The 24,868-nt window shown below is 40.1% G+C and overlaps 1 protein-coding gene across 4 annotated transcripts in view; it reads right to left on the bottom strand.

Moving 5' to 3' along the window:
* Nucleotides 1–24,868, bottom strand: part of RGS6 (regulator of G protein signaling 6) — a 285,362-nt gene that overhangs the window by 257,581 nt on the left and 2,913 nt on the right. The window contains exons 1-2 of one of the 4 annotated variants that reach the window (XM_075030560.1): nt 13,984–14,413; nt 13,281–13,385 (exon numbers count right to left, since the gene is read on the bottom strand). In XM_075030560.1, the coding sequence (XP_074886661.1) occupies nt 13,281–13,385; nt 13,984–14,040 (162 nt within the window). In that variant the 5' untranslated portion in view covers nt 14,041–14,413. Of the gene's footprint in view, nt 1–13,280; nt 13,386–13,983; nt 14,414–24,868 lie in introns of those variants that run through there. The other 3 variants (XM_075030563.1, XM_075030562.1, XM_075030561.1) reach the window with 3 other exon arrangements.

Here is a 24,868-nt window from a genome sequence, read left to right as displayed (position 1 = left end):
GGAAGCATTACCTTAGAAGTTACGGTGAGACAGATTCAACACATGATCTGATGGGGAAAAGAGTGCTCCTCCACCCCGCTCCTCTCTTTCCTGAGCTCTTCCTGCACGATTTTAACCCATCTCTCCTCAATATGTTGCTCTTCCAACACATGGGACCACTTGCCCTGTTGCAAGCTCTTCTCTGCAGTCCTGAGTAAACAATTAGCAATAGCCTCATTTAGCTCCCTGGTTAGTTGACCTGCTATGTCTGCCAAGATCAGGAGGACAGCTTTGGACGTGCACCTAAATGGCTTGCTACGCATTTCCACTTTCAGCCAGGAAGCCACAGAGAAGAGAATCTGTTTCTTGTGATGTTTTTGGAAAAACTTCCAAGATCAAGAAGTCATCAGACCGGAATATGAATTCAAAAAACACCGAAGTTCCGCAGTCCCTTGATCTCACTGCAAGTAGGAAAGAAATTAAATTCCTACACCACTGCTGCAGCCCCCCACTGATGCAACAGTCCCATAATAAGGATGATAAACAATATTGCTTTTCTAAAAAATGTAATGATTTTGACATATTGTTTCATTCCACAAAACAGAAAAGATATTTGTAAAAAAAAAAAAAAAAAAAAACAAACACACAAAAAAACCCAACAAACAAAAAACCCAACAAACAAAAAACCCAACAGTCATGGGAGGAAGGAAAAAAGCCAACAGAAGTCAGGAGTCCAGCTGTGACAACACGCACCTGTTGCCACAGGATTGGGTTCAAATACCTGCCCCCAATGAGGCAGCAAAAGAATTTAAATCAACGCAATGTGTTGGGTGGGTGCATTGCAATACTTGAGCTAGTCAGGTCTTCATCTCTGGATTTGATAAACACACAACCAGGAACCCAATAAAAATCCTTACTGATACCTTGATACCTTGTACACAAGTTTTCATAAACAGTTTCTTTAAATAAAAGAATTCTCATTCTGATATCCCCAAACAAATGTACCTCACAGCATTTGGTTCCTCTGTGAATTATAGACCCATTTTATAACTATTCAACTATTTGTTCAGCTGCTTGTAAACTTACTGAACTAACAACCAACAACAATTCTTATTAAATATTTCAGATGTTTCTTTCAAAGGTCTCATCCTTAGGAATCTAGGAAGATAATACTGATTTCCATTAGGTAAACATTTCATCAGTATTCCACAGGGGTAAAAAGACATTTCTTGGATCAGATTCCAGCATCAGCATGAATGCTTAAGATCTAAGGCAGCAATGTTTGAGGGGAAAAAAAACCACACAAACCCCAAACTTAGTAAATACATATGGACACAGAAGGCGAGGCTGCTGGGTTACCAAAGACAGAATATCATAAAACAGATGAAACTTTCAGTACTCCAGGTAAAAGCAGCCACACTAACTGCCACCTTATTGCTCTTAGCAGTTACAAACTACTCACTACAGGCAGTGGAAAAGTCCTTTTCCAGCAATTCCCAATCACTTGATTAGGCATTTACTACCACACTCACCATCAGCTTCATTCTGGTCAGTTGTTGGTGGTGTTTTTCTCTGGGTTTTGGGTTGGTTTGGGTTTTTCTTTTTGGGTTTTTTTTTGGCTTTTTAATGTCAGAGGCAGCCAGTACTTAGTGAAGCTTTGATTTCATGGATGGCAACAGCACAGATAATGAGGGGTTTCTTGTGCACCTCACAAACATTCTCCAGCTTCAATCTAGGGCTGCGTTTTGGCCTTTCCAAGAGTTCTTCTCAAATTTTGCTGAAGTGAACCTGAAAGTAACTCAAGATCCGGGTGTGATTTTTATCCAAACTGCTGAGCACCAGGGGGACGAACAGAAGAACATCTGAGAAGCCCCTTCAGGAGTTAACGCTGGCAAGGTGAGGTGGTGCCTAGGGAGGGGTTCCTGTGTACTGAAGCTGCTGCCTTACCCTTCTAAGCTGCTAATTTCCCACAGGATCAAACTGTCAGGTCCTGTGGATACAGAACCCAAAACCATCAGAGCCAAGATGGACAGAATGGTATCTTCTGGACATCTCAATTCATACTACTTTGGTGTGTCCAGGGTAATTTCTTTTGCAAGGGGTGTCTGTCTGCTACAAAATCAACCGGAATGAAATGATTTCCGGCAGACCTACAAGGAAATGGCAAATTGGCATTGTTTTCTTACACTTTGGATTCAAGTCTGGCTGCAAGGTGTAAGCCTAGAAGCTAAAACAGCTGTCTCCTCTCTTGTTACAATCTCCCTCTGTTAACCAGTTTCCCAGCCTAAGGATTTTGCTTGCCCTGTTCAAAATACTCTTGGAGTGACACAGCTGCCACAGAGAAAGCTGGTCAACCGCCATAATAAGTGTGCAAAAAATTAAGACACTAGGGAGAAAATAATTAAAGTAATAGAGCCAGTTTACCTATTCCTGCATGTTTTTGTAATTAATTTAGAAAGAAGCATCTCAACTGCTTGGTCTTGAACACCCCAAGAAGCTCTCTGCAACTTGACATATTTAAGTGATTTCTCTGGTCATTGACTCTTTTTTTTTTTTCTCAGCACTTCAACTGAATGCATCAAAAACCAGGAGAGTAAAGCAGTGTCCACCCTAGGGTATATGCCCTAGCACATGACCATGTCTCCCTTCCATTGCACTCCCTCAGCCTGGCAGATGAACTCGATGCTATTGAGACAATAGTAGCCTAAAGGGCACCCAACCTTCAGTTAATTTCCACCAACTTAAAACAGCTACATCCTGAGAGCGGTAAGACTGTCAAATGAAACACTTGGGGCAGGGCAGGGAAGCCGTCAGGAAACTGCAAAGTGGAGTAGGAGCACGTAGCTTCAGTGTGCCGTCGCCTGCACCCCAGAGGTGACTCAGGGCCTCATTCTATGGCCAGATGTTTCTCAAATAAATCAAGTTACAAAATTAAGGACAATAATGACAGCAACAGACTACAATTAGAGCTTGCATGCAGCCCACAAGTGGAGTCAGATACTTTTAAGACTACCGAAGAACTGCTTTAAGTACTTCTAAATATCTCTTGCAATTCTAAGTCAGCAAATGATGTTTTTTTAAAAGCAATCTTGAGTCTTAACTCTCTCTCCAAAATGCATGACCTTTCCAGTTCACTTATCCTTTCTACCTACTTTTGCTGCATTCTCCTCCAGTCCTCTATTTTTCCTTCAAACACTATTACCCACGAACGTCAAACACGCAGACACACTCTGAACATTTAGCAAAGACAGAACCAGAGCAAAGGCCACTGCGACAAAACTTTTAGCTTGTCACAATTTCATGCAGGTTCGGCTTAATGTCTTTCCTATGCCCCCTGAAACTCTCAAACATCTCAAGTGGGAGGAAGAAAGCACCATTGCTGCTAAATACACTATGAACAACTTCATATTTTTTATTGTTGAAAAAGAAAACAGAGGTTTCTTTCTTGCATTCAGAAAGGAAAAATTTGTTATAACTCAACATGTTTTAAGTGCTTTCCAGTCAAAAATACTTTAAAAAAAACTAACAAAAAAAACCAACCCCCAAAAAACCAACTACCCAAGTAAGTCACCTTTTCTGGCAAGAGGACCAAGGAAAAAAGCACTTGGGCTCCTTGTTTTCAAAGAACAGATGCTTTCACATTATTAAAAAAAATGTGGGTTTAGTCACAGTTTTTTCCACAGATAACTGGTTGGACTATCTTCAGCGTACAAACAGACAACAGTAGTGCCATTATTGTAGCTCTGTTTGTCCATGCATAGAAAAAATATAATTAACAGCTCCAGTTAATTTTACTATTAAGAGCTCAGTGGGGAACAGTGCAAGTGACAAGAACCCAGTGCTGCCAAGATTTGTGTGACATTTTGTGCAAGTTATTGAATGAGCTAGTTCGTACGTAGCTACAAGCCCACGTTTAATAAAATTGTGTGGCCTTACTGATGGGGAAAGGCATCCAATTACAGCATCAGTGAATGAAATATTCCCTTTTTCTGGGGCAGCACCGAAACAGCTCCTGCAGCCACGGTCATGCCAACAAGCAGAGGAGAATTGTGCTCACAAATACAGAGACTGTTAAACAGCCTCCACAGCCCTCCAGTTCCAGGTCTCCTTGCTAAAACTACCAACTAATGCAAGACATAAGGAAAAAATATACAAAATGTTAACAGAGCCAGAGAGGAAAATTCTTAATATACAAAGGCCACCAAACCCATTTTCATCAAATGGGGAAAAAATACAACTCAAAATAGCTGGTAGTGGTGGAGAACAGAAGTGACACCTGAAGCACTATACTCTGAGAAGACTCTGGTACACAAAACCATTTCCATCTAGAGTTTAAAAACATAACCGCAGAACCATTTCCATTTGACTTCAATCTCCCCATTTTTACAAAATCAAAATATGAACAAAATTGAAGTTGATCTGCTTTCTCTCTCAAATAAGAAATAGATCTGAATAATTCATTAATGTGTTCCTTGATTAAATTCTTCCTACCTATTCCACTCATTCTACTCTCAATTAAAGCATTAGAAAAACACATATAATATTTTGTCATTTCTTCTTGTGTGTGCCACAAATATGTATCACTTTACCCTCAGAGGCACTGAATTATTGGTCCAAAGTATAATTTCCAAACACTTCAATGCAAGGTAATATGAATGAGCTCCATTAATGTTGAAGAAAAGCAAAGTAGGGAGACATCTTATTTAAATGAATGCCTTTGCTCATTCCCCTCCCCACCCCAAAGACATGTAGCCTTCAAACTAAAATATTGAATATACTAAAGAATGAGAATACAATTCTTTGTTAAGCAGACCTGTGCACTTCAGTATCTGGTTAACCAGTTACTTTTCACTTTCTTCAGTTCATTTAACTTTGGAGAGACAAGGAAAAAGAAGATACAGGACAACAGCAGCAGCAATAAAGAAAAAAGAATAAAAGTAATTGCTTCCCCTTGAACGTGGTATGACAGCTTCTCATGAAAAAAAGAAAGCATATTTCAAAATGTCTTAGGATGCAAAACATGAGTTTTTAAATGGAACTTCATTTGCATATTTTCATGGTCCCGCACATGTAATTTCTATTTATTGAAATGAATCCTCCCACTCAAACTTTATTGCAGAGCCTTATGAAAGAAGTTTATAATCGTCTGAAGTGATATTTTATTAATCAGGATAGAATAAGGGTTTAGCTGAAGTTCTTTTACAAAACAAAATAATGTGGTTTCATGTGCATTTCATCCAATTCCATTCAAACTCTTTCATCTTAATACTAAGGTTCAAGACTCCATCTGAAATAGCCAGAAGCTGCCTCCTGGAATGAGTCGGGCTGGCAGCTCTCTACTACTTCAATACTTCATTTTGTTTTGTTTTTAATAAATGAAACAATCCCATGGCTAAAATAATGCTTTAGGCAGAAAGAAAACACTCATATTCAGCCTCTTGCCCAAAACAACATGCAAAAGTAAATCAACAAACATAGTGAAAATACTCCAAGACCATAACTTAAAATGCTGACAACAACAAATACACACAAAATGACAAGAGAAAGATGCTGGGGTAATAAAAGAGAACCATTTCCAAAAATGCAAGGCATTAAGTGCTACAGCTAGAATAGCATAATCTTACCCTCTAGCTGAACCTTCCCTTTTTATCTCTGTATTCTAAATTTGCACTGGTTGCTTTGCTAAAAATATACTTTGAAGTTGTCATAGCTATTGGTCCTGGCTCATCTTTTTTCTGCCTCTGAGAACAGCTAAAGTAATAGATCACTGTAATTAGACTTTTATGGGTGCAAGAGACAGTTTGTTTCAGTTACAAACAGGAACAGAGAAAAGATGAGCCAGAGAGGAAAGAAAACTAAATAAATTTAAATAAGACAACTGTTTCTGAACATGGAGAAAACTACAAAAAAAAAAAAAAAAGAGAGAAAAAAGATAGCTATAGGCTTATCAGCAAAATCTCTAACTACAAAGAAGGATACAATACACAAGAGCCAAGGCCACCTTTACACTAGGGCAAAGGCCACCTTTTCCAAGACCGGAAAGACAGATTCATGTGTGTAAAATGCAAACAAATTATTCTGTGCTTGCATTATTTGAATTGAAAGATTTAAGGCATATAGGATATATAAGAAAATATATCATACATACATATCTCTCCCTCTTTTTAATATACATAAGATACGTTCTAAGAATGTATCTTCTATATTAGGCTGAACAATACAGCCAGGAAAAACATAAAGGTTATTTTTTCATCCTCACTACTTCATGTAGGCATGGGGGGTGTGTGTGTGTGTGTGTGTATATATATGTATGTATTTACATATCTAAAAAGAGAAACAAGAAAATAGTTATTTGAGGGTCTATCTACCTACCAATTTACATACATTCCCCTACTGTAACTTTGCACACCACCTACTAATCTGAATCTTTAACCTCAGCTAAGCCTTAACTGTTACTGCAAGACAAATGACGGAGAGAAACAACAAACCACAAAGTGTCCAAAAGCCCTTCCTGAAGGTGGATCACCTCCACCTCATTCTAAAAACATGTTCCTGTCACTTGTATGACAGCTTTATTTGTGTCTAAACAACAACACAAGTCAACTTCTGAAGTCCTCTGGGCACTAACTTACTGCAAGTTTACACTAATGCCTTAGACCTTTAATCATTCATACACATCTAACAGATGAGGAAATGAAACCCACAGTCCCCAGCTTTACCACAGGGTTCCCCTAACAGCTACAGTTAAGGTCAGCGGCATCAGCTTTGTTCAAGGACACCGACATGCGTCACACTTCAGCACTACAAATTGTTTGCTATTGCATGAATAAAGCGTGTTTGCAGGTATTTTAAATAGTCCCTATTCAAGGTAATCTGAAGAAGGTACAAATGTAAAGGTAGAAAGGCTTCTTGGCTCATTGTGTCTCCTTCTCTACTTTTGCAAGAAACCATGTTATACAGGCCTCTTCAAAAAAAGTGCCTACACCTATCCTAAAACCAGCTGGCTCCCTTGACTGCACTACTCCATTCAGCGGCTGCTCCAGAACTCCACTTTCCTGAGAATTAGTAACCACCTCCTAATTCACTGATTGCATTTATTCATCAGAAATTTGTAAAAATTTGGGTGCACACCAGTACTATCCTCAGCTTAGTAAGGTCTTCTCCCTGCCTGACATTTATTCCTTAGAGCACTCTTGCAGAGTAATTACATCTCTCCTACCTCATTTTGTTTTGTTCAGCTAAATAAACCACTCGTTCCTAGTCCATCCTGTGTAACCAGGTCATGTTTTCTGAAGACCTAGATGAGGCAGTATCACTGGCCCTTTGCATAATACTATTGACACCTATCACTCACCTGGAAATATTTCTCCAAGACACTCTGGGATTATATTTGTGGTTTTCATTGCCGTTGCACAATACTGGATCATGACTGTCCTATGACTTACCAACATACTCAGGTCTCTCTTTTCTGCTGCTCCTACCCAACAGATCTGTTGTACACAGCCATCCCCCCTATACAGCCCCTCTCTCTGTAGGACTAAATTTAATGCCACTACTGTGATTCCTTTCCCCAAGATTTTGCTATACGAGGTACAGAAAGGAGAATTATCGAACATTACACCTGTTATTACAGGAAATGCCAAGAGGGAATCTCCTAGTTAAAAACCATCCAGCTCTGCCTTTACTGCAGCCACAATTTAACAGGTAGCCCATCTTGCAAACAGGCATTTCACCCTCTCTATGCAAAACCCTATGCTAAGTTGTTGACACAGTAAATCAGTTGGATAAAGAAATTAGCAGAGTTTCAAGAAATGGTCAACTTTTGTTTACAGCCAAGGCACGTGAGTATTTGCAGTGATAAATTAACTGAAACCTCCTTTTCAACATGCAATATAGAAGTGCAGAGTTAAAGTTGCCCTGCTGCCTAACCTGTATGTTAACACGTCTTGGTAACAAGATTTATTTTCCAACATTAACAATGCTAGTTTGGGGGTCACTTATCAAAAATTGTGCATGTTAATTCCTGAAGTACTCATATATACTCTCAAATTCAATCCTAGTTTAATCCTGGGTCACTGCTTTTAGGCTGGAAACAGAGTAAAAATCAGGAAATGTCAAGAGCAAGATGGCTTCAAATGCCATAAAGTCCTCTCTAACAACAGTACAGAAAAATCTTTGGGTAAAATTTGAAGACTGTAGGTCTGCAGTGTAATCAACTCATGCATTATCATCATAATCTTATGTTAAAGAACCAGTTACAAAACAGAATCAATTGTGTGAGACTCTCAGATTTCACAAACAAAAATAAGGTTCAAGGCCTTTACATGCAGCAGAATCCTAAAATATAACTCAAGAGACAAATAAAAGTAATGCCAAAAGCATTCAACAGTTTAAATGCATTTTAGGTTCTGCTGGCTCTCACTAGAACAGCATAAAGCCTTGAAAGGGTTAGGAAACCTCAAAAAAGGTGCAAACTGCTTTCATTTAATAAAGTGTAAAAGCTGTATGCATGAAATCCATCTCATTTTAACACACTGCAGCTTTTTTTTTTCTTTGCAACAAGTCACCATTTTGACTACACTCTTACGGGTTTTGTCTGGTTTTGGTTGCTCAGTGTCCTATGGAGATAGTTTTTCATGTGCTATGTAGCACAACTTAAGAGCAAACAAATAGCAGTCTTGGTCTTCTGACTAGCTCCCAATACCAGCATTGTATTTTTTTTTTATCTGAACAGCTAATTTTAACAACAGCCTCTTCTCCCACCTTTCTGCTTCATGGTTCATACATTTTTTGCATACATACATCTGTCTTCACAACTGCTTGTTCTCCCATCTCCCACCCTATCACCACGTTGGACCAGGTCTGACAGCAAGACTCCAGCTATTTACCATGACTGGAACCCTGGAATCTGCCTGGACAAAAGCTGCTAAAGTAAGTTTGCAGGGGTTTTACATTGGGGTTTGTTTGGGTTTTTTTAAATTATTACAATTCAGATCTTAAACCAGCATTTAAAAAGAGGGTAGGGCTGCCAAGTACTGAAGGTAGCAAACACGTCAGATTTTTCTGAAAGCATCTTGTGGCAGCTGCAAGTTTGTATTACATTTACTTAGAACAGTAATTGCCTTTGGAAATTAGATTTCCCTGCTTGTTCAAAAGATTTACGATGAGTAACCATAAAAATTCAAAGTTTAACTCACTAAGTGCCAATGTTAGCAAGCAGATATAGATATGTCTGGCAAAATTAAGCAAAGATGGAAATGTACCATCAGATAAACCAGGTCATTTCTTTGATGATACCCTTTGATATTGCTCACAGCATGCACGCTCACACTGATTCTAAACATTTCTAACAGTACAGTTTGTGAACTTCTCCCCATCCTAAGCAATCTCTCTCAGGAACAAGTATGCCTTGCTACCCAATCTAGATTTTAGTTTCTGTTTTCATCCTTCTTGTTATATTCCCCAGGTACTTCTAAACAATTCTTCCTTATTGGTATTTTCAGTTCTTGTTTAGTCAAGCCCTAAATATTTCAATTTTTCTCTTCTTTCAGTGACATGCCAGTTTTCTACCCTCCTTTCTGTAAGAAGATTTGATTTGCCAAATTATTTTGGTAATAGGTCACCTAATAGATCTGGTGCCAGAAAGTGTCCATGAACCATTTGTCTTTCAATATGGTCTGCAGAAGGTGAACTTTTAGACCTGGGCTATTGGAACTATGAGCCAAAGGGCCCCTGCGACATAGTAACCAGCACCTGGAAGCCAGAACAGCTGATCAAGGGTGGCTGGATTTCAAGGGAATGTGACAGGCATTTAAAATCAATTGATACTTTCTGCTACTGTTTGCTCGGAGTGTGTTTTTCTCCTCTCACTGGCTTTTTACTGCATTTTTTTCCTTCCATGCTGCAGCACCCACACAACGCTCACAGACTGAAGTGTGGACTGGGATGTCACTCACTTCCCCAGAAGGCCTTCTGTATTGACATTACCTGCTCCCATGAAAAGGAGGGTAGCATGTTTCAAACAGTCTTTTTAAGCACCGCATACCACTCCTCCAGTAGTAATCCCAACAAAAAAATACATCAGCATCTTCTCCAGATGTGGCCAGACCCACTAAAGAAAACATGGTTCCTATGTTTTACTCACAGAGCAGTACTTAAATGGCAATGCAATTTCTGCAGCGCCCTTCAGTTTTCCATCGGATATAACTATGCCGCACAAGATAAATGACAGCACATTCTTACTGCGGCACTGCTCATAGCCCTGTACCCAGCCCAGGGCTACGTACTGAGACGTACAGAGAGATGAGAGGAAGCACAAATCCTAGGAGTGGGATGCAGCTTGCTTAATTATACATGTCTACCGTACGACATAAGTTCCTGACGCCTAGATGTCAAGGCACCCATGATAGTCAATGGAGACCTGGTCAATACAGCTCACGTAGTTTAGGGTACAATTCATTTTACCAAGTACAGGGTGAGGCAAATCACACCCTAAACACTACTCACCCGAACGAGTGCATCTGCACTAAATTCACACACAGATGTCTTCCAGAACAGTAGGGCAACTCTGAGCACTTTGGATTAAAAAAATAACATGCCTCACAACTTGAAAAATATCGGCCCCCAAAAGTTTAACCCCAAAGGTAGAAGAAAATAATACCTATCTCATTGAGACCATCTGCTATAGCAATCAAAGCGCAATCAAAGCAGTTAGAATCCATTTGCTTGCAGGAGTCCATAGAGAATATCACAAACTAATTGGAGTAAAAATAAATTAGTTTATTTTGTTCTGCATGGCCAAAATCCATCCCACTTAGTTTTACCTAAGTAAAGAGAACAGCCTGTTCTAGGCTCTTCTCCATAAACAAAACAGACAGAGGTTGCTCCAAAGAGACGCTCAGCACCACCTAAGATTCGATTTGTCCTTTAAGATGCGTGTATCTCTCACTCGTGATTATAAAGAAAACCAGGCTACCACAGCCACCCTCTTGGATTATGAACTTTAAATAGACCTCAGTAAGTCTCAGTAAAGAAAGCATGAACAATTTGGGGTTGTACTTGTAGGGCTTTCCTCCCTCAAAACCCACAAACACGACAGTTATGACAAGCAACAAATTAATTGACACAGCAGGAATTACTGTAGTCCAATTATTGAGGCCCACCCTTATTTCTTCTTCCTTAGGGAGATCAACAATTGCATCTCAGGATCCCTGCTGTGAGAAGCAAACCTTCTCATTTACTGTGACACAACACCAGCCCTGAACTGTACTGTATGCTGGCAGATTGTGTTCTGTATTTCAGGGAGTCCAGTGCAGTGTTTTTCTCATTCATTACTGGCAATCAAGCCATTTGAAAGGAAATGAGAGATGAAGAGCTAAACACTCATTTGGAGAGAGGAGAGATAATCAAGAAAATAAAAGTCTTGTCTCAGATTTTGCATAAGATTTCTCAACACTAAGGAACATATAATTGATGTGTAATACATATAACTAATATCAAACAGTAAATTAGATTTAGAAAGTCAATCACCAATGGAAATTAACTTTGAAGAATAGGTAATATTAACCCTATTCATAAAAGCAACAAAAAAAACTCAACAAAAAAACATGACAGACATGTTAGCTTAATATTGACAATACAGAATACAGTATTACTGAACAATGCATGGGGCATATTATTCTAAAAGATAACTATGTATTTTGACAGATGACTGTATTATGAAGGGCTGATAATACTGACATCTGTGGAACAGCAGTAAGGAGAAATGAATCAAATGGTATGAGTACATTCACCGTTGATACCGCAGAACCTGCAAGGCTTATTCTACAGCGACAATAATGAAACACTAAAAGGCAAAGAAATGGAGAAGTCCTTAAGTAGAAATGCCATGAGATGAATAGAAAGTGAGGCACATTCAAATAAAACATAATGTTTTCAAGGATAGGTAAGTGAATTCTCTGCAGAGTCGCAGATTTAATGCCCTAATTCTAGATCACGCAACCAGAAACTTCTTTCATATCCTGTATCTGTCTCAACCTGCTGGGGTGTTGGACCTCTCAGCAAACAGGTTCTAAAAAGATAATCTGGCTAACTGACTAGTACTACTCCCAAATTAGCAGCTGAAGTGTGTTCATAACACATTCAAAACAAACAAGCCTACACATTACCCAGAAAATTTTCTCATGTTAACAATTCCAGATTCCAAACCAAATATGCAACAACTAAATCAAAATTACGGTTATCAAAAAGTAACACTTTAAACAACTTATGCTCTGTAAGAAACCTAAATTATTTTCTCAGCCTATGAAAGTCATCGAGATTGCACTCATGCAAGTAGAAAACAGTACCATGTACACCCAACACATTTTAGTTATAGCTATTGTGTAAGGTGTAAAAATGAGTGAAAATACGAATTTTACCCAGGATTGTACTACACAAGGAAACTTTATTTGAGCTAGAGTTGTAGCTCTTCAGTTAACAGAATGGCAGCTTATTTGAGCCATGCAAGAAATTTTGGTTTTGTCAGAACCATACAGCACTTTCGCATGCTACATAAGAAATATTTTGCAGGCTAAATAAAATGTATTTACATGATTTCATTAAATTACAAAAAGACTCAGTTTCATAGATAACAGATACACCTACCCCAGAGTAAAACAATGCCTTAGCAAATGGGTCAATAGATTGCTTTCCTTCATCTATTATACTACCTCCAAAGTACTTCAGAATAGGACATTTTAACATGGTGAAAGAATGTTCTTTGACATCACTCATTGCTGTTATTTTACCGTTGTCTAATTCATTTTTCGGTAGCACTTGAGAGGTTTCTCTTTTTTAATCTAAGCAATGCAATGGGAAGCAATAACTACCTGCAAAGAATCAAACTGTAAATTATGCAACAAAAAACACAATATGAAAATAGAAAAAAAGTACTAAAAGATTGTTGTATGCCAGCTGCTTTATGCTTAGTGTGATAAAACTTGGAAGGTATGTACAATTATTTAGCTACTTAGTAAACTTGAACAATTAAAGTCACATCACAACTATTCAAAAGAAGTTACAAGTTTCAAGTTATTTGTCATCAAATATTTTATAATAACAAGCTTAAATGCTTCCACTGAACAGAGTAAGTCTTCCAAGCTCTCAAATGCTATAGTTTTAGATACCTACTTTCTTGAAAACTATTTCAGCTATGCATCCAAGCAGCCTGAAACATATCTTTGACTTCAAAAGGGGCACGGGATCCTTTTACAAGCCAACCACATAAGAAGAGACTTTTGCGAACAGCCCCAAATCCTTACCTTTCTGTAGACTATCATATTTGGAGAACTCTCCTCCGGGTCAGCGGTTTCCACATTACTTGGATCAGCGGGCGCTTGGGCCATGTTTGCCTCTCGTCGTTCAGACTGCAAGGACAGGAGCAAAAGTCAGCGTCACTCCAGGCTGCAGGGGAGCACGGCAAGGACACGCGGCTACCTACAAGGCAGACAGGTGAGGATGATACAGAGGGAACCACGCTCCAGACTTCACCCAGCGCGGGATTTTATCACACTGTGTCAGACAGTTAAATGCTTTGAACTGATTTGTCTAAAGCACAGTGCCCCAAGAGCGAGGGCCGCCAAGTCACGTACAGCTGTGGTTTGGGTCATCACACACACACACATTTCTTCCCCAGTTCTGATCTTTTATCACAAGCCCCCGTTCGATAAAAGACCAATTAATACTTCACACGCTTCCTTTCCTTGCTATAAAGCACAAACGGCTTAGACTTTTCTAGGAGCGTCTGAGGTACGCTCAAACAAAAAGCCAAGGAGGATAAAAAGCTTGCCACGAGACAGAGTGACACCCCAGTGGAATCGGTCGGTGCAGCAGCCGGCTGTCAGGCACACTGCCGGTTGTCGCCTGCGAACGCTCGGAGCTGCCTCCGGCTCTCCCCAACCCCGGGGCAGCGGCTGGGAACTGGGGAAGCATAGCTGCTCACTCAGAGTAAGCGGTTTCCCTCACCTCTTCTCGTGATACAGCCAGGAAGAGGCAGCAGGACACAGGCAAACAACCATGCATAATGATCCTTAACCTCAACTATCTTCTAGAAGAACAGAAGAGCTGCCTTATCTCCTCCAAGTCGTGCCAGGCTCGAGGCAAAAACATTAGGGGAAAAAAAAAAAAAAAAGGCACCTTAAATTCTAAGTCAAATGCTACATTCTAAATTTTTCTTCTACCAGCAGGTTTGACAAGTTACATCTTAAATTAAATGCTGCTGTGGAGCCATGTGCTGACCTTTCTTAGCCTAAGAAGTAACATTGCCTCTATAGACGCTGGCATTAAAGCTGTTTGACAAGCTCAATTTCTTTAACATTGAAAGTACTGAAGCTTCCCATCTCAACGTATTTTATTAAAAATTGAGACAAAAAAGTTTAAGTATGTTCACACATGCATAATCTACACATTCATTTCTAAAACACAGTTCACCACTAAACTGCCTCCCTTATTTAAGGAAGGGGATACTTTCCTAGTCCTTTCTCTACCCATTTTTCACATTCCCACAGGCAACAAAGTGGCCCAGCATATAATATACAGGTATAGCATACAATTATATGTATAACACAGCCCCAAGCCATTCTAGCTGTCAGTTACCAGCTCCCAAGGACAAGTGCCAGAATTGGACAACCTCAGCCCATATCCCAGCTCTGTCCTGACTCAGTAGGGAAAAAGCTATTGCTGTAACATGGCATCCTCCACTGGAGCCAGAAGCAGCTGAGGTAGCCCCTTAAGCAAGAGGTAATAGAGACCAAGGTTAAATAATCTACATCAATCCAGATTCCTTCATTTCTTTATTTTATAAGGTATACATGCACACACACGACTGTGGGCACAAAAGCATCTGTAGATGCACGTCCCAATTTTGAAGCTCAGTAATACAGTTCTAACTCAAATTAAACAATATACATATCACCTTTCAAAGGCATGTTCAGACCAATTTAGACACTATTTTATATTTAAAGGATATAAATGTATTTTAACTCTTACTAAACTCTCATGTCTTCCTAGAAGCCCAAACACTGCACTGTTGTGCCAGGTTGTGAGCTAAAATGGAAATGGAATAAATTCTCCAAGCAAAATTATTAGATGCAAAAAAAATTAAATAGCACAAATGGTGAAGGGTAAAGCATTTCAAAATTATAGCACTTCAAATGATTTACGCTAATGTGCATTTTCACAGCACTTTAGTCATGATTTCGAGGCACTGAAGAATTGGGCTCTAGGTATCACCACTCAATTTAACAGAGCAAGAACTAGGCAGAGATTTTACGTATCTTTCTGAAGACAATTACAAAGCAGAATTGAAAGTGTATGTCAAGTCACCCAAGTTTCAGCTCCACCTGCAGTATATAAAGACCACATTCATCACTTACATTTTATCTGAGATTACATATGCATACTTTAAAAAAAAACCAATTGCAATTAACTTTTAATTGAGCAATGCTCCTTTAAAGAAATTTCCAATTTCTAACCCAAAAGCCTTCTGCAGCATTACTTAGCTGTGCTTCACTCATTGCATTATTCACTTTGAATGTCCACATTTCAAATTCTGTTGTTCTTGTTATACTGTCAGCTCACTTGATCTTTTCTGATACTTCAGGATTTTCCCCCATAGCACATCTTGAAGCTTTTCATCTACTCCGGTGCAACAAAACAAAAACATCTTGCACAATATGCAGTAGTGGCTGTCACACTGTTCACTGTGACATCGAGGGAGCCACCGGCTGCCTCTGAAGATCTACAAAAGTTAATCGATACAAACAAACCTGTTGTTGGAAGACAGAGACTTGCAAAAGTGCTTCCGACTGGTGCCCAGCATCTCCTGCTGCATTTCAGTCAGGAGCAGCAGGAGCAGGGCCACCTTTGCAGGAGTGACAGCAGGATGGATGTCGCAGGGGACAAGGCTTGAGACAAGGTGACAAGGTAGGACTGAGGTGCACCCCGGAGCAGAGACAAGTGCGGGCATCCCCTCGAAGCAGCCTGGGCACTGCTGGTGCAGGGATGATCCTTAGTGGGGCCCCTGGACCAGGGGTCCCCCAGGGTCCCTGAGGAATTGTCAAGGCTCTGACCATCGCCCAAGTTAATACTCTTTCTTTTAGACTGCTTTTTTAAAAAAAAAAAAACACAAAATCCTTTCTTAGATGGTATTCTTATTTTAGAGGCAAAAAAAGACTACAGGGAAAATAAGACAGTGATACGACATGGGCACGCTCTTGGCTCTTGAAGGTGAAAGCAGGGCAATGCTGGGTGCCCATGGATCCCGTTACACCTCTGCTTTTTAACACATGGGACTTGAGCGGAGCTCAGCACCCAGCGATGTAGGGCTGCTTCCCTGCACTCCTGACATGCTAAAGCCTGGTTTCAAGCCAATTCACAAACAGGGCGTTCTCACTAGCCTGAGGATTGCGGCACTGACTTAACAGGCAACGAACACAGACAAACCACTGGCTACATGGCAGCAACACCTCTGACAGAGGAGCAAAATCGGCATAGCCCTAAGGGAGCACCGCTTCGTCTCTGCCTGGGGGACAGACCACCGGGGAGAAGGGCAGAGAGCCCAGAGACACGGCTCCAGCAAGGCAGGCTACCTGCTGCAAATACGAGTGAGACTGCTCACGTTCAAAGTACAGGTTTCTTACCCTACTACTATGTTAAGGTGCTGCATTTGCAACCCTTCAATTAAAATAATTGTGTGCAAAAGTCCACATCTGACTTGCATAGTCCTCTGTTAAAAAGCAAACCAACAAAACCCCATAGCCTGGCATGAAAGAATTGCAGGACTAATTTTTCAAGGGATCCTATTGAAATGTATTCTTTCTACACAATTTTGTTCCTCACTACCACCTCAGTCTACTCAAGATGCAAGCAGAAAGTCAACCCTACGTCACTACACAGGTTAAACACAGAGTCTGCTCTCTGAACCTTTCTGTAAGCACGTTTGCAATCCATCAGCCAGAAAAGAATCCAGCTTGGCCTTATACAGACATTTTAGCTACACAGAGCTGAGAAGGGCGAAAACAAACATTTTATTTAGGTTTTAAAAAAATTAAAAGTACTCATGCACAGCCTCCAGTTGAGAGCCCCAGCAGTTACTACCTGAAGAGTACTGTCAGCTCCTTACTACTACAGGCAGTTTACTACTTTACCAGTGGCTAACTCATACCAGCCTGCATTCACGCACCAGCAATCTAAATCCAAATGCATATCTTCAAAAACCAAATGGTCCCTAAATTCCAACTTTCACGTTCAAAAGATGCTGTTTTCCCACAGCTGTTTTTCTGACAACAGCCATGCTTGCAGTAATCCAGACTCCTCAGCAGCAAGTGATAAAAATTGAAACCATTTGCGCTAACCGTTCTCTCACTCTGCCACACACAAGGAGCAAATCAGCAGTCTTCAAGTTCTTGTTTATAGACAAGATGGCCTATTAAGCGTTTAAAAAAATACTCCCAAAAATATGCTAAAAAGAGAAGATGCATTTGCCTCTCGTTGATTTTTTTTCCTTTTTATATTTTATTTTTTATTATAGAACAGTTCTGCTTTTTCCTGAGAAACATAACCACACTGGACTAGATAGGCAGCCGCTGACAAAATGCACTGAATCATGGTAAGAGTTTTATCTCTCTCTTATCTGATCAGGCTCCTCAAACTCTCCCAAAACCCAGAAGCTGCAAAGAGATATGGCTCCTGTACGTTACAAAAGGATCAGTGAACTCCTTCAAACTGGAATAACCAATTAAAAAAATGCTCCAAACTCAAGAAAATCAATTTTTTTTCCACAGCTCACCTCTTCAGAGTTTGATACAGAAGTTTAATAATAAAATTTCAAAGACAATAACCTTTACATTTTTGTCCATAAATACTGTAAGTAGTTAATCTCTGTGTACAGGTAAATTCAACGAGATCCTCAGTGTTCTCAAATACCTTGATTACTGTAAGTAAAGACTATTGTAAACAAGACTGCTGTAAGAAAACTGTTATAGGCACAAAACCCCATGAGCTTCATAGAAATTACCCCAATCTAGGAGTCCTTATAGACTCTGGGTTTTATAGGTAATAGGGAAAGAAAGAAGTACAAAGTTAGAAGAAATTCTGCAAAACAAACTATTTCTTGAAAATATCACCTGGATTTAACAACCCAGTACAAGGTCATATTTGAACTCTTATCCTGAATTTTAATAAATAAGTTGTCAACTTAATAAGCAAAATTCACAGTGCAAAACATTTCTTGCATGTCTGAAATAAAATGAGATAGTTTGTTGTAATACACAAAAATTTAATCCCAGAAAACAGAATCTACTACATGAATCCCCATGTAGATATCTATCAGCCCCACTCAGCTGAAATACAGTTTTAGGTGACAGTAAGTGGAAATTACCTTTATGCTATGTAATTAATATATTTCAAGGGCAGCTTATATTTGACATGTAGTGCTAAAGTCAAATCATGAGAGATTTAGAGCTTTAGCATACAATCATAGAGTAAAATATAATTTCATGTCATTAATACCTAGTTAATTTTTTTCTGATTAGTGAAACACATATAGACTACATGCCTTCTCACATGCCTGAGAAATCATATAACCATGTACCTTGCTGAACTGATAATTACCTAATAGAAAAAATCCCTACCTGGTCTGCTACAATATTTAGATCGAATAAATCATGTTATTAAGGTGACAGGAGGGAAGAGACAGGGAAAAAAAATAAAAATCAGTTACTCTGAATTCAATTAGTCCCCATTAATATTAAGTTGACATTTCATATCCATTACAAAAGTCTCTCCAGAATTGCACTGGCAAGAAAGAAACTTACTTTCACGTTCCTGTCCTGGTTAACTATTACTTCATTAAACTAGGACTTGGGCATGACAAGTAAGGTGTGTATACTAGAGGACAACATACAGTGTTACTGTAGAAGTCATCCCATTTACCAAGGCGAATGTATCAAGCAGAGCATCCCCAGATCCAGCTTGGACTATACTCTGCTTTTAACTGGTATAGCGCAGTCATAGCACTGCACAATTCACCTCTACTCTTCCTTCAGAAGTAAACCGGTATGACCAGTGAAGTAACTTTCCAAAGAGGAACGACACAACATCCACGTGAATCAGGCATCACCCAGGAAGACTGGAGCAGAGATCAAGACTCCACCATCTCCTCCAGCATCCTTACTGGTGAGGAGGGGGAAATGCTGGTATTACACATGGCACTGCTGACCACCGCACTCAGCGGAACAAGACTCTGCAACCACGTTCCTCTCCCGAACCAGATGAGGAGGACGTAAGGGCTAGTGAAAGAGGGGCTGGGCAACCCCAGGCAGGGAGCCACGCCGCAGCTAGCACTGACAGACCGAAGGGCCTCGTACCACTCTGGATACCGTCGCACTGCTGCCCTGCGTGGAGGAGCAGCAAAGGGAATCGGCTTTTGATCAGTGAAGTCCAGCTCCCAAAGCATCTAAAAAACCCTTCCAATGACTGCTTTGGACATCAAATTGTAACTGAAGTTACTCTGAAAATACTTTCCCAGTGGAAGATCATCCCAGACCTTCTGCCTCTCCTTGCAAGTGCCGAGGACTGCAGTACTATCAACAATATTCAGTCTGTTGCCTTTTTTAAAGAACAAAGTATAAACACTTCCAGCAACTGCACTTAATGTCCAAATTTTTGCCAAATGAATTCCTCTTTGTTTGTGAGAAAGCAGTTTTGTTTATACTGGGAGAATTCATGGATTCTAAAAACGACCCCATTCCTCCTCTTTCTGAGGTACCAGCTCACAGGGAGCCCCGTGCTGAATTACTGGAGCTCAACACCTCTCTCGCTCTGCAACCAGCAGGACGAAAGACGGGCGCACATCTAGGCATGGAAACAGCAGAGACTCTTTTGCCTCACCCTCCCAGAGCAGGAAGAAAGGACCCAATTCTGGGACTCTCCCTTTTTCTTCTCTTTAGGGAAACTGGGATGCTGATGAAGACTGGGATTTCCAAGTTCTGCTACTCTTACAGACATTTCCTAAAGGTGTAGTCCCCTTCCATACATGTAATTAAGTGCCTCCTGGGAAAAACTGGCCTCAAAATACCCCACAGGTATGTCTACACTTCCACACAGTACTAGGGCAGGGAGCAAGCTCTAGGCTCCTGATCACCCACAGTGCTTAATTGCTAGTTTGCTCGCAGGTTCTCTTCTGTAGATCTCCAAACCAGTATGTGGACATAGGTCTGGGAACACAGCTCTCCCCCATCACCACTTGCTCCCAAGAGTCAGCACGGATGACCCCACTTGGCTTCCTGCAGATAGACACAGTCTACAAGTTTAAACTCACTGTGTAATCTAATGTGAGCGGCTGGTTTCTGTAGGCACTCCTCTCCAATCACTTGCTGTTCCCAATTACATATGTCCTTTAATAAAACAAGTAAATATTCATGGTGTGGTGGTCTAAGTAGAACATTGCTAACCAGGGATCACCGAGGCCTTGTACCACCCCCCAGAAAGGGCGCTCTCTGTGGTCTTGAGCAATTTTCTCTCCATCTGTGACAACTGTTTTAATACTAACCCTGTCACATAACTATATAACAGATGACGTCAAGGATGGACAGTTCCAGTTGTTCCAGTCATGTTAGCCACGGGTGACCTGTCTCAGCCACCTGGCAGATGATCAGGCTGCTTCTTAATAAACCATGGAAGTTGATTACTTTCCTCCTCTTTCCCCAGGGAGCCACACTCCATTTTGATTCTACAGATTTCTAAATCCACAGATATTTGTAGCTATTTTAGAATGCGGAAAATACTGTCTGCAAATGGATGTTACATCCAGGAAACCTAGGGGTGGAAGACAAGATAAAGTAACTTTCTTGGCATCTGACACTGACTAGGTCCTGAGTTCCCTGATGCCTAATTAGAGGCATTCTCTCTTTTTTTTTTTTTTTAAATAGAGAAATACACACTACCTGTTTTCTGGTCTGTCCACCCAAGATGTGCTGGAAGCATTGCCGACTTAAAAGGAAGACCTTTCCCACTTTCAGAGTTTTCAATCTATTATCTGACAGATAAACAAGGAGAGCAAGACAACCAAAAGGAAAAATGGAATGGGAATGGGTAGTAGAGAATATTGACACACGAATTGCTTATTAACAAGGCAAATTTTTCCCTTTATGAAATCAATTGTTAAAATGGGCACTTGCATACCAAATTTACTTTTAATGGACCACAATGATGTAATACCCAGGAAGAAACTGCCTCCAGTACATCCATCCTTCTTCCAAAGAATTCAGAACAAAATGCAGTATCCACCTGTAATCAGTCTACCTTCCAATAAAAGAATACTGCTGTGAGGACAAGGGCTTTTGGAAAGGCTCTGAGCCAACATGCCGTTACCAAGGATAGCTACAGAGAATGTAACAGCAAATATATGCTGAATATTTAACTGAAACAAGAGTCAGTGCTATACAAATTTAGAAATGCAAAGAGATAGATATAGCCCAACTTTGAACTTAATCTGAATTGGTGATCCCAAACTACTGCAGTATTTATAAAGTGCTATCAGTCTGCAAGGAGCTGTTGCAAAGGAGAGAGCTGAAGCTGTATTTTGTTGTTTTGCAACAATGCCAACCTATTGGCCAGATTCATTCCCTGTGGAAAATGAGTAACTGCACTGATAATACAGAGCTTGAGGGTAGACTTCTAATCCCTTCACCAGTATAAAATCATCTTTGAAAAATCGTCTTCCTTGGATCGGTTCAGGTGTGCTAAAAGCATCCTGTCTATGAAGTTGGTCCATCAAATACACCATCTCTGAAAGTGCCTAGTACTTTATACACCATAGAAAATACTAACTGCAACTACAGTAAGCTACTTCTGGGGGATTGACTGCATTTTCTATTTTATACTATATCCAATAGGGTGAAAACAACTGAGAAAACTGATCCAAAGAGAAAACTGAATGAGAAGAAGCACAAACTAATGGATGCTCTAACACAGGCTGACAAGAAAATCAAAATATTAAAATAAAAAAAAATAGGCCCCAGTACCTGTTAGATTCCAAATTCAGAATTACTCCACCTAAACTCCCTGTTCCACACAGAGCTTGCTAAAATAAAGCTCCCTTCAAGTAGTCTAATGCAAGTTGATATAACAACCAATCCACCCCTGCATTGATCAGTGACTGCACAATCTCATTTAAAACACCCCAAAGTGCTGAGAGTTCTTGCTGGTTGTTCATTCTCAAGAGGATGGAAAATTCCAAGTACCCTGCAATCAAATAAAATGGGAAATCTGCTACCCAAAAGTCCAGGTGCTTTTGAAGATGTGGCACCATACAATACCCCTGGTGCAAATGAACACAACTGGCTGCATCCCATGTACTTCAAGGACATGATGCAATATGCCATGATTTCACTGCCCTACTGTTTATCACAACACCACACAGCCTTTTCATCCAAATCACTTCAGTAATTGCAATATAAAAAGCATCTAAGCTGCTCCTGAATTAGCCAGCTCCCACAGAAGTGGTTCATCTACCCTGAACTCCACAATGCCATAACTGGACATACAAATACCAATACATGCTATGTACATTACAAATACTAATATACTTTACTACTACTATTGTTATACTATAACACTCCTATAAAGACAGTTCCTTTAACTGAGCTTATATGTGTCTGCCAGACTGCTGTTACACTACTGAAGGCATAATCTAAAACTAGTTGCTCATCTGTGACCGAGGCTAATATTATTTTCTTTTACAAAATTATAAACTAAATCACAATCAAATTAAGTGACTTCCCACATTCACATAATGGATGTCAGAGCAATAAATTGAACATATAAGCGCTGACCTTCAAACCATTAGTTATCATTTGCTCAACACACATCCCGATAACATAGTAGGTCTGTAGTAATCAATCTGAGGGGCTTTCAACTACCTTGTGAACCTGTCACCACTGATGCCAGGTTCTATAAGCACAGTGAAAAAGATGAAATATTGTCCCTTTCCACTGGGATGATGTTTGTAACGTGTAATTGAAGATTCCTGGCAAAAATACAGCACTAATTCCTCTTCACTGCCTAACTACCTCATGGTCCCCATCACCCCCATGTAGGCACGGTGCGGCACCTGTGCCTTATTCTGAGTCTAGGAAGAGAGCTGTTTCCAGCATGACAATGCAGAGCTCCTGGGACCCCAAAATGTCAGAACCTTATTGCTTACTGAAATTTTAATCTACCTCTCTTTCTCTCTCTCCACATTCTTTGCCACCAGCTACAGAGATGTTAAAAAATAGTATGAGATATGATGCAACACAAGTGGGTAGCAGCAATCTCTCTTGACTCCACAATCTTTCTAGAGCTTGACAACCAATGAGGAAAACACAAATTAGCTCCTCTTTCTTGCTCCTCTTCATAGATAAAGCACAACATCAGAAATTATCTCATTCCCGTCACGACAATATGCTATTACTCCAGCTGGAAACAGTAACTGAGATCATGGAAAAGTCTTTTCATGGTAAAATTTATATAGATTAAGAAAACACTGTGGATTCACTAACATTAATATCATCCTTTAAAAACCTTCAAAGTCACTATATCACTAAAGGAAAATTGTAATCAAACACAGTTTAGCACTGTCCATGATACATCTATAATTACCTTTTCAAGGGTATAAAGATACGCCAAATTTTTCAAAGTACTTCAGACTGTGTGCGCTCTAGCCACCTCTAAACCCTCATAAATCCACCACTACAACGCAAGCAGTGCTTTCACAGTAGCTACACAGAAAGTTAAGAGATGAAAGAATGGAGGCAGAAATTTGCAGAAAGAAGTTAAAAATGTAGGAATATAATAATTTACTTCAGAATATGAAGACAGATGTTCAACTACACATAAGTGCTCAAAGATGCAAACAAGGAATTCTCTAGCCTGAGGAAGTCAGATGTGTAACTCCACAGGAACCAAGCGACCGACTCATCCAGATGCTTCCAAAAACCCAAGGTGGTGTCCATCACCACCTACAGGCACCTGAGTGTTTCCAAAATGTGCTTGGCCAGCACAGCTCTGGTCAGCTTTTCTCTCATATGTAGACAGAGCCGCAAGCATTCAGGGTTAAAAGTACTACTACACCTTCAGTAATAACAGAGGGCCACGGTATCTCTCTTTACATCTCATTTGATACTTCAGACGGCAAAGTGCTGTCTTACGCCACGTTGGTGACAGCAGTTCAAAGACTGACAAGAAGAAACACCCTTCCAAATCATCAACATAATATTTTTATTGTACCCAGGTTTTCTTTGTAATTATAATACTGCGGTATGAATTGACATAGATAATAATGCAGTCATGAAGAAGCTGAGAAGAGTCCCACGAAGAACAAGGAGCATTTCAGTTCTGATAACTACATGCAATATTTGTACCCTGAAACAGTCTAGCGCTGCTCGGTGGAGTGGACCTGTTTGTTCATACAATCTCCCCTTTAGAGAGCCTAGGTGTACTTGCAGAAACGTGACTGAAGCTCTAGGTGATGAGCACACACAAGGCAACAACAAACCGTAAGGGCAAAACTGCACTCTTGCAGCATTGGGCATGGTAAGAGCAGCTTGCCCTCATTCTGCTGCCACTTTACAACTGCAGGGTTTGACTTGGATATCAAAGGTGTCTCCAGCCAGAGCCTCCAGGTTAGTTATTCCTCATTCTTGAAAAGCTGGAGACTCATATTATTATTGAGGGCAGCAAGAAGAACAATCGTCCCGCAACACCTTTGTATTTCCATTAGGAAGCCTAAGCCACAGCACTGCAAGATTCAGCAGTTTCACCACACACTAACATAGCATCCTAACGTACCGTGTTAAGATGACACACT

Source organism: Buteo buteo, chromosome 6, assembly GCF_964188355.1.
Source record: "Buteo buteo chromosome 6, bButBut1.hap1.1, whole genome shotgun sequence".
Taxonomy (NCBI): Eukaryota; Metazoa; Chordata; class Aves; order Accipitriformes; family Accipitridae; genus Buteo; species Buteo buteo.
The sequence above is the reverse complement of the archived record's forward strand: the minus strand, read 5'-3'. Positions and strand labels throughout refer to the sequence as shown.